Source organism: Lactuca sativa, chromosome 4, assembly GCF_002870075.4.
Source record: "Lactuca sativa cultivar Salinas chromosome 4, Lsat_Salinas_v11, whole genome shotgun sequence".
NCBI classification, from domain to species: Eukaryota; Viridiplantae; Streptophyta; class Magnoliopsida; order Asterales; family Asteraceae; genus Lactuca; species Lactuca sativa.
Window position 1 is genome coordinate 182,263,777 of NC_056626.2, and position 11,381 is coordinate 182,275,157.

The following is an 11,381-nucleotide window of genomic DNA, read 5'->3' on the forward strand; positions in this document are numbered from 1 at the left end:
GAGTTTGGTCAACCAATGTGGTGTTGGTTCTTGTATGTTCCGTTCGTAAGCAAAACAATCTTGTTCCTAAGTTTGTTGCTAATATTTTACTACCACTTTTCCTTTTGCGCATTAGGTGTTCACTATAAAATTATTTTTGGAATTAATTAATGGATAGATTTACATGTACGCATGAAACATAAGTTTTCATTAATATTAAAACATGCTAATGAGAGTGGTTTTGTTGTATTGCATGACCTCTTAACCGCCACCAACCCCATTCTTGCCCATAATCTTTGCGATTTTTCCCCGTTCATTAATATTTTAAAAAGAGCATTGGAACTATCTATGGTAAACAAACATAAGTTACAGTTATATTTTTTTTATAATACTTAATTTCTTTCAAAAAAACATAGTATATGTTATTATATTATCGTCTATTTCACCGAACATTATGCAACTCCAATATTCACGTTACAATTTTATACTTCACGATATCCATTTGATCTTCAATTGTGTTACCACATATCCTTTTACCTTTTCTTGTTATGTCATTTTTTTCCTTTTTTTGTTATGAACGTAATGAAGTCTATGTTAACTTCGAGAGAATTCCATCTTTATCTTTATAAACTTGTATTAAGTATGTCTATGTTTTTATAAAATTTAAAATTACGTATATATCGTAATAAAACCAATACTAACATATATCCAAATATTTAATTTAATCATATTTAATATATTAAAGAAACACCATCCTAAAATTTATTTTTTTATTATTAAGAAAATAATCAAACTTGTAACATTACAATATTATCTTTATTTTAGATTTTAATTTTCAATCTAATAACTTCATAAGTCCTTACAGAATATTCACACCCATATTGAAATTAGTTTTTCTATGATTTTACCTATAACCGGAGAACCAGATGGAAAACAAAATTATTTAGACAAAAATAATTGCAAGTCTCGTAAATCGATTTTAGGAGATAAAATATTTAGTCAATTAAAAATATGCAATCACCAGATTTTGCTAATCGATTATAAAAAATATAAAGCGACAAACGAAGGTCGACGGACGATTGAATGGTGTAGTCGCCGGTAATCATTGGAAGAATGAAAGGAGACAGAACGAAAAGGAAAGAGACGCTGTGTGTGGGGGGGAGGGGTATATGCGACAGCCTTTAGCGGCGACGCATATTAACGACGACACTAAGGTTTTAGCGGCGACACTAGGATATTATCTGCGACAACCCTGGAGGGAAAACACATCACCCTTTTTTCTCATTTCCCACCGTTGGATGAAAAGCAGATCGGACGGACAGGATTCATATGACACGGATCGACACTGTAGTAACATTAACGGCGACGCCTTTAACTAGTAGCGACATGCTCCCCTTTCTTGTAGTGCATGTCCAATTCCATCCGGTCTTTGTGCAGCCAAACGCTATCTAAAAGTTTACATGATAGAAAAAGTCACCATGACAAATCAATAGACCGAAAAATGTTGCCAAGAAAAAAAATACACAAAAGTCAAAAGTGCCAAAGATGGGAAAATGTTGTTAAATCTAAAAGATGAGGGGAGGTAAGTGTAATAATGGAATAAAAGAAGAATTACGTCAGTTTAAATGTTTAATTAGGCCAACCGCCCCAACACCACCCCAACCATGAAACTTAGCATTCAACAATGAAAAGTTTCAAAAAGAGACGTTTGTTTCTAAAATGCGCGCCTGTATATATACATAAACCCTCACCTGTTCACCAAAATTCTACTAAACGATAATCCTATCAATTGCAACAATGGAGGCTTCAAATGCTCTGATCAATGAAGCGTACTGGCCTCTCCCCTATCTTTACTCGACATTCACGTCAATCTGGCTCGTTTTCGCTTCTTGCTGGATCATCAACACTTACATCAATCGCCGTTTTCAGGTTACGTCTACATTCAACTAGTTGATTACTATCGGAATCCTAAATGTCTAGATTTTGTTTGTATATAAACTTTTGGATTTGAGCAGGATCGATGCTATCCTGTCGAAGTTAATTGTGTTTAATTGTTTGATTGTGCTGTGATGATATTAGAGCAGGTGAACAATTTGCAGTGGACGCTTGCTTCAGTTCCTTGTGTTAAAGCTTTGCAACTTGCCTTTTCCTTTACCTTTTGGTATGTTTCCCAACCATCGATACTTAATCATGTATCTTATAAGAATTCATAAATCTGATCTTCTATAGAAGTATCCGGAGACAGTAATTACAGATCATAAAGTAGGGCTTACTGATTTAGCTATATGAGGTTTGGAATTGGGATTTTTGACTGCTAATTGATTTGCCCTAACTTTCCTATTGATTTCAACCCATCTGTTTTGCTGAAAGGAAAGATTCATAGTATTAATTTTTTTCCAAAATCATTTCAAATTGTTATTCTTGCAGGTATTCATGTTTTTATTACCAAACATGCTCTTTATGGATGTCATTTGGAGTTTATGTAACTGGATTGCTGTTTGAGACAGCTTCAATTATATCATTTCTGCTAATTGCTCATGGCTACTCCATCACTTCTGAACGCCTTTCTATCCCTGAACGTAGAGCTATGGCTGTTCTTAGTTGTGTCTTCTATTTAATTCTTGTTGGCCACAGAGCTTCCATACCTTACTTCTCTGTAAGTTCACTTCACACTTCCAGCTTCTCAACATATATAATAACAACAACAATAACAATTCCGCTTTCAAGATGTTAATCTTTTGAATGTCATATCATGCAGATCCTTCTGGTGCTTGACTATTTGCTCATATTCTTTGTGATATTTCATCATATAACACAAAACTTATCACTCCTACGTCATCAATTGACTTTTATAGAAGATGAAGATGTCCAAGAAATGCATGATGCTGTATACACCAAATACCTCATGTTCAAGTATGCACTTCCCAATTCCCATAAACCATTCATGGCATTAACAAAACACTTAATGTAGCATCTGAATCCATTTCTGACTTTTTTTTTTCTTTTCTTCACAGAAAATTCAAAGGTGCAATGCACATTGTTGCTATAGCAGAAACTGCGGTGAATTTCTTTACACTTCATATTTTATGATTACTAGTTTTGATTGTTGAAAAAAATATTAATTCAACATATATATTGATTTCAGATTTTCATGAGCATGGATAGTTCTGTGGATACCTATTGGATGAAGTTGCTAGTTCGTGAATGGGCACATTTCTGTATCTTTCTTTATATTGGGTATGCAAAAAAAATGGTTTCTTTAATGATTTTCTTATTTAAAACCAATACTAATAATTTTCAAATTATGACAGATGGATTTTTAGGTCACAAGATTTGGCACCAAGGTTCTCTGTTATGCCAACTCACAAATCTAAAAGAGACAGAATTGTTCCCCCAATTTACAGCATTGTAAGTTCATATTTCTTTAAACATAATAAAATTATATTTAACTATTAATAAATAATCGACACAATCATGTTATTTTAGGAACTGGATGCGGAATCTTTTAAAGATTTTGGTAGCCATGAATGGCAAATTGGAGTGGTAAGTGGTTTTTAAATGATTAAATCTTGTTCCATACGTTTTAATTTCTATCTTTATAATTGATGATGGATCATTGTATTGGTAGCCAACTTCTTCTGATGACAAGATGATGAAGGAATCGATTATTGTAGTGATTCAACATCCTCATGCATGTAGGCCAATTTAATCAACTTTGAATCGGGAATATCTTCTCCAAAAGCTCACATATAGGAAGGACTTCATATTTGTGGCGTAAAATATTACTTGTGGTTTTGTGTTTAAATCATAGGTAATTGTATAATGTTAGATATATAGAGACAAGCAAACAAATATCAGAATATGACAATATGTATCCAATCATTTATGATTGTGCTATAGTATGGTATCAATATAAAATTGTAAATAGTTTATAGTTTTTCATTTACATCCATCGAAGAGAATTTAACAATAGAACCTAAATCCTATCAAGTTGTGGGGTAAAGGGGGAGGATAGACGTAGAGATTATTACTTCCACGTGAGGGTGGAAAGACTGCTTACATAGAAGATCTCTGGCTTGTGGAACTTCATGCCAAAAGTAATAACGCCTAAAAGACGAAACTAAATAGGATACTAATACTAGAAATGGTAATGATAGTCATATGTGAACTATATAAGATATTAATATTGAACTATGCATAAAAATAATATAATTAACCGTGGGTTAAATGCTACTCCATGACCCTAATTTTTGCTATAATTGTTTTATAGTATGTCCATCGTAACATCCTCATTTCTAGAACTTCCATTATCCTCTCATGCACCTTCGTTGATAGCCAACATACGGTGCCATACAAACCTAATTAACATTTTGTAGAAGTTCCCTTTCAATATCAATGAGAATTATCTCACATTGTGATTTAACTATCTCCCCATGATGTGGGCAATATCTTCACTTACTTACCCTTCCTTGTGTATCAAAGACTTCGAGTACTTGAACCTCTCATGTGGGTGTAGTATTCCCTCCATGCAGACTTCTTCTCCCCCGTTGTTGTGCACCCCACTAAATTGCAACAAATATGTGTAGTCTTAGAATTATTGATATGTGGCCTTTTTACTTCCAACCTATATCTTATGGAAAATCTATATTCGACATCATTCTATTAGCCTTTCGGATCAGCGAGCTTGGTATCGCTTTGTTGAAGTCAAGAAATGTGTCTTGTAAATTCAAATGAAGATTATTTTATGTAACTATAGTAAATAAGCCGTGAACGAACCCTAATAATATATGATGCATGTAATAGCCCCATCTTTTTATACATTTAAATAAAATGAAAATGATATATTATGTGAAATAATGTCTTTGTGTCTTACAAAGAGGTAGTCGGAACAAAAACATTTTGGAAATACGAGTTCATCATTGGGATCCAACTTCATATCAACATAAACCATAATGAAGCAAGTCATAATTTAAACGCTAAGTTGAAAAGTAAATAGTCCATCTACATGGTTTCACTCCATCTAGCATCAAAAATCTATCTTTATTCCATTCACAAAGGTCCATACTCTTATGACTAATCCTCTAATTTATTGGAAATTGAACTTGGAATACAAAGTATTTAAAACAATATATGTATAAATCTTTTAAAAACATATATAATAAATCTTTGCTAAAAACATATGTCATGCTTAATTCTATGTATGTAATGTATGATCACATTACAATGCAAGTTTGGGAACTTTCTACCCATATGGCAGTTCATTATGACTTTTGGTTTTATTTGTATTTTATAAGTTATTTGCTGGTTTTGTGGCTTAGTCACCACACTGACACTCCACGTCTATGCTATAATAGAATGAATCAATCAATCTAGCATGTGTAACATCCCAAAAATGTCGAGTAAAAATTTCACTTTTAAATAAGTTAAATACGTTCATTCATTGTTCCGAAAGGCGATCAGAGTCAAAGTAATTTCAAAACAACACATTAATTTGTATACATTTTGTGTGGAATAAAACTCCAGCGGATGCACTGCGATCAAGTCGGGCCTTTCTTTTTTTAAAACGGAGATACTTGAAACCATAAACATAAACTGTAAGCATAAAGTTTAATGAGTTTCCCCAAAGTACCACATACCATACATATCATTGGGCCTAACTCTAGGGTATATTCCAACCCGATCAAACAATATGGGCCCAACCTTGGGGTTTATTTCAACCTGATCAAACAAATATGGGCCCATCCCTGGGGTTTATTTCAACCCGATCATACAAACATATAAGAGTCACATAATAGCTAGCATTCTACATAACAAAATAATGGGTTGGCATTGGTGCATTCGACCTATCAGTACAGTGAGAAGACTTTCCACACAGTCAGAAAGAATAGTTGCACCGATCACTGCACCAAAAGTTATCTTGACAGGTCACCCATACAATTAACAGGGACCCAAATCTCAGAATATAATTCAAATTACCCAAAATGTTCTTAGGTCAAACTTGGTCAAAAGTCAAAAAGTCAACGAGTCAACTCAGGTTGAGTACGCTCGATGTAATCAGCTAATACGCCCTGCATAATGCACTTCTCTTGGCCAGAAAATGGGGTCTCAACTAGGTACGCGCAACATACCTTCAAGTACGCCCAACGTACTCGGCTGCCACCTTCTCCTTTATAATAAGTTCTTAATCTATTAAGACACTTCGTCTAAACCCTAAATGACGTTCTCAGTCATACACTTTCCAACTTTATGACTTTCTAAGGCTAGAAAAGGGTCCAACAACTAAGACCTAACTTATTACAAAAACCAAAACCTCATATCTCATGCATGAAGAAAGGGAAGGGACCAAGATCACATTTTTATCACTCCTAATAACTCTATAATAGATAAAGATTCCAAATTTATCCATTAGGATGGTCCAAACAAACAATATCTTGCCTTTAAGTCTCAAAGGGACCAAAAATGTTGTCACACCCCTAAACCAGAACGGCGGAAACGTCCGGGGGCGGATAACTTCATGTATAGTATCATAACAAATGTGTAATAGTAAAGAAAGCAAACACAACCATCATAGATATAATTTAAAAGGTTACATTGTTGATAGTGTTACATGTTTCCCAATAAATTATAGTATCATGACAAAATAATTTTTGAACTAACGCCTTAGCGTCCCGTCCTCAAAAGTGGTTGGTTACTTGTGTTGTAATAGTGTCTAAGGCTGCAACTATATTAGGAAAATATTTGACCCGGTTGTGCATGGTCCTTTTGGGTTGCCTTCACCATAGCAACTTGACAAGATGATTTATTATGAGAGAAGAAATATTATTGATATATTATGAGAATAATATAAGGAATAATAATATTGTTATTTGATTAATATAAGTCATAAATTAATTAGGAATTAATTTGGTGACTTAAAGAGATTAATTAAATAAAGGGGTATAAACTGTCAATTGTATGATAGTTAGACTTTGGGCTATAAATCCCTTAAGGATAATAGTGGATGATTTCTAGGGCTTAAGATAAGCTTAAAATCATCCAAGGAGTTATCTATTAGGGTATTGGATTGCTTAGGGCCTAACTTATCCAATTAGGGTTTAAGGGTGAAACCCTAGGAGCCTTACAAGTATAAATAGACCCCAACGGTCAAGGGAAATCGGCACTTGTGCTTAGAGAAGAAACCCTGGCCGATTTGATCTCCTCTCCTCTCTCTTAAATCATCCTCTTGCTAGTTGGTGTTTGTAAGCCATTAGAGGAGTGACAATTGTGACTCTAAAGCTCCAAGAACAAGAAGATTAAGCAAGTGATTCAAGGTAAACTTCTAATCTCTGATTTCATATTGTTATTATACTCTATTAGCCATTAGAAGTCTTGGATTCAATGTATGTTCAACTAGAGAAACCTAGATCCAAGCATTAGGGTTGCATGTGCACATAGGAATGTTCATATGGCTAAAAACCCATCTGTGGTATCAGAGCCTAGATTGGTTTCTATTGAATTGATGCATTGGTTGCTTGTTTGATGCTTGCTAAATTCGTTTTTTGTGGTTCTGTCTGATGGACTCGGCGAGTCCCATAGTGGACTCGGCGAGTAGGCTCGACTCGACGAGTCCATTGGGGTACTCGGCGAGTCCAAGCGTCAGGAAGAGCAATCTTCGGGATTTCTTGCTGTTTATCTTTGAGATACTTGCCTTAATTATATTAGATCAATATAAATCCGATTTTATGATATATATGAGAATATTCTTGACCTAATTGAAAATATTTATCAATTAATAAAATATTTATTTCCTTATGTGATAATAGATTGATTATTTTAATTAAATTGATAAATTGTTTTGCAAGAAATCATTAAATAAATCAAATATGGATAATTATGTGATTAGTTGTTAATTTAGATTATTTGTTATTTGATCCTCTATGTTTTGAAAAGATTTAAAACTTGCCCTCAAGTTTTGAAATTTATGTTTTGTAATTAAAAGTTTAATTTAGACAATTTAAATTTCAAACCCTAGAATTTTTACAAGTTTAAAATTCAACCCTATACTAATATAATATTACAAGATAATATATATATATATATATATATATATATATATATATATATATATATATATATATATATATATAATTAACATGCTAGTCTTACCGTTAGTAGGCCTCATTCACGAAGCCAGTCTATAAGGTGGGTATAAGGTTGCTGCCTATAAAATGGGGCTTAATGGGTGTACACTCACACCCACCGCTTGCTTGATCGGTGGAGGGTCGTTAGCCGAACGGGTAGGATAGGGCAACCTCATCCCCTCATTAAAAGTATAATATGAAATACAAAGTAACTACATGTTTTTCAAAACAAATTCTTAATCCTAGTTACTTTAGGAAAAGTGAATTGATGCAATCCCATGAAATTACACTTTGCACCCTTGCTAAGAAGTTAGTGGAGCGTGTGTGGTTTACCGGAACACTAATTGGTTCTAAGCAAAGGTGGCAAAGGGTGATTCATTGTTTATCATAGTTCGATGGAGCGTGTGTGGTTTACCGGTACATCGAATAGGTGATTGTTACAATGAAGGCACCATGTGAATTTGCATGGTAATTCACACCCACTTTGTGATCCTCGGTATCCTAGTCACAAACGAGAGGGGCATATCGAGATTTAAACATGCCATTGAAAAGTTTCAATAAATCTCATCCAAACCTAGGAATTCTCAATACATTTAGAACTTAAAGTTAGGTTTTCATGGTGGAGAATTAGTGAATCGTCATTCACTTACCTTCAAATTGTTTGCATGTTAGATTACGACATCCCTTTTCTATTATGTAAATATTGTTGTTGGATCCTAGCCCTAATTTTTCTTATTGGGTGATAATTATGGATTTAAATTCTAATCTATCTTTGTCCTTTCTATTTGTAGATGTCGAACGCGAACAACGCTGCTGTTAGCTCGTTCACATTGATGAGCCTTTGCCAAAAGGTGACTTTCGATGGGATGAACTTTAGCGAATGGATAAGATACATTCGCACGATTGCTCGCTACGAAGACAAGGAGTATGTCCTCGATGAGAAGCTCGAGAAGATCAACCCAGAAATCGCTACTCCGGCTGAAATGACTGCTTTTGAGACTCATGAACGTGATGCGACGAAGGTTCATTGCATCATGATAGCCACAATGAACGTTGAATTCCAAAAGTCCTACGAGGACATGTATTCGTACGAAATGCACCAAGACTTGTTGGAGAGATACCACCAAAACGGAAGGCAAGAGCGTTATGAGATTTTCACTAACATGATTTCCGCCAAAATGGGTCATGGAGAATCTCTTACCGTGCACCTGAAAAAGATGCAAAGGTATGTCGACCGTCTTCGCAAGTTGAATGTTGACTTTGGGGAAGACTTGGCGATCGACATGGTGCTTCACTCTTTGCCTCCATGTTACAATCAATTTAGGATGACCTACCACATGAACAAAGAAGAGGTCACCCTAAGTAAGCTCCAAGGTCTCCTTAGGGTTGCTGAAAGCAACCTCAAGGACAAGTCTTTTGCACCCGCTACCAATCCACCTGCTGCTCCTGTTTTGGCCATAGGGCAAGGAAGAGGCAGGAAGAGGAAGGCTCCGTCTAAGAGCCACCGCAAGGGAAAGTCCCGAGATGGTTCCTCTTCTAGTGGGACCAAAGTTGATCCTGCTAAACCCTTTCCTAACCCTAAGGAGGCAGAGTGCCATCATTGCCATAAAATAGGGCATTGGAAGAGAAGCTGCCCAGACTACCTGCAAGCCATAATGGAAGGAAAGATCAAGCCGTCTTTCGCAGGTATATACACAATTAAATCTAACGACTCATCTCATTCTATTTCTTTGGTCCTTGATATCGGTTGTGGTTACCACATTTGTTCTGATTTGCAGGGACTAAGAAGAAATAGGGATGTGGAGCATGGAAGAATAAATCTAATCATGGGGAACAGAAGATCGTCGCCTGTGACCAAGATTGGAGTGTATTCTTTAGTGCTTAGGAATGGTTTATGTTTAGATTTGAACAAGTGTTGCTATTCGCCAGAAATGGCAAGAAACATCATTTCATTTCATGGTTTGTTTAGACAAGGTTTTAGATTTTCTTTTAATAATGAGAATAATTCTATTCTTGCTTATCTAAATGGTGTCTTATATTTTGAAGCAATACCGTGTAATGGAATTTATGAAACTATTATGATTGTAGATAACTTAGGAAATGATGTTTTATGCATGGATTCTTCCAATGGTATGGATAGAGCATCCTTGTGGCATTGTCGTCTTGGACATGTCAACAAGAAGCGCATAGCCCAACTCCAAAAGGATGGAGTGTTGGAGTCATTCGACCTTAGGGAAGATGACACATGCGAGTCTTGTTTGCTTAGAAAGATGACTAAGTCACCCTTCACTAGTACATGTGAAAGGGGTAAGGGTCTATTGGACCTAATACATACCGATGTATGTGGACCATTTAGATCAACCACGAAGGATGGGAACCGCTTCTATGTGACTTTTACCGATGACTATAGTAGATATGGGTATATCTACTTAATCAAGGAAAAGTCAGAAACGTTTGAAAAGTTCAAAGAGTTCAAGAATGAAGTGGAGAATCAATTGGGCAGGAAAATCAAGATGCTTCGATCCGATCGAGGAGGAGAGTACCTAAGTCTTGAATTCCATGACTATCTCAAGGAGTGTGGAATAGTTTCACAATTAACGCCACCTAGGACACCGCAGTTGAATGGTGTGGCAGAAAGGCGTAATCGAACCTTGTTGGACATGGTTCGCTCTATGATGAGTCGTGCTTCACTACCTATCTCTTTTTGGGGGTATGCCTTAGAGACTGCCGCCCACATCCTTAACCGAGTCCCTACTAAGAAGGTTGCCAAAACACCTCACGAGATGTGGTAAGGGAAAGCTCCCTCGTTAGCACATATCAAGGTTTGGGGTTGCGAGGCTTTCATAAGACGAGATACTCACGGCAAGCTCGAACCTCGTAGTGAGCGATGTATTTTCATCGGCTACCCGCAGAAATCCTTTGGATATCTCTTCTACAGACCGAAGGACAATCTTGTCTTGGTTGCGAGGAGAGGAGTTTTCCGAGAGTGAGAACTCATAAGCCAAGGAGACAGTGGGAGGCAGATCGAGCTTGAAGAGATTCAAGAGTCGATATATGAAGGAACCTCTACCGCTGGCACTCAACCCGAGGAGGAAACTCCAGTTGAACCGATTGACGAGTCATTACCTCTTAGACGTTCCGAAAGAGTTAGAGTTCAACCCCAGTTTTATGGTTTTCATATTACTACCGAAGGGGATACGTATATTAGTGATGGTACACTAATAAATCTAGATGAACCTAATAGCTATAAGGAAGCCATGGCAGGCCCGGAGTCTGCGAAAT

The 11,381-nt window shown here is 36.0% G+C and overlaps 1 protein-coding gene across 1 annotated transcript; it reads left to right on the forward strand.

Moving 5' to 3' along the window:
- The first annotated feature begins 1,665 nt into the window (after positions 1–1,665).
- On the forward strand, positions 1,666–3,919 carry LOC111900836 (uncharacterized). Its single transcript, XM_023896721.3, has 9 exons — positions 1,666–1,908; positions 2,064–2,140; positions 2,407–2,635; positions 2,738–2,892; positions 2,994–3,039; positions 3,125–3,216; positions 3,291–3,387; positions 3,466–3,522; positions 3,608–3,919. The coding sequence occupies exons 1-9, from the start codon at positions 1,777–1,779 to the stop codon at positions 3,686–3,688; spliced, it is 966 nt and encodes a 321-aa protein (XP_023752489.1). The 5' UTR covers positions 1,666–1,776; the 3' UTR covers positions 3,689–3,919.
- The last annotated feature ends 7,462 nt before the right edge of the window (positions 3,920–11,381 follow it).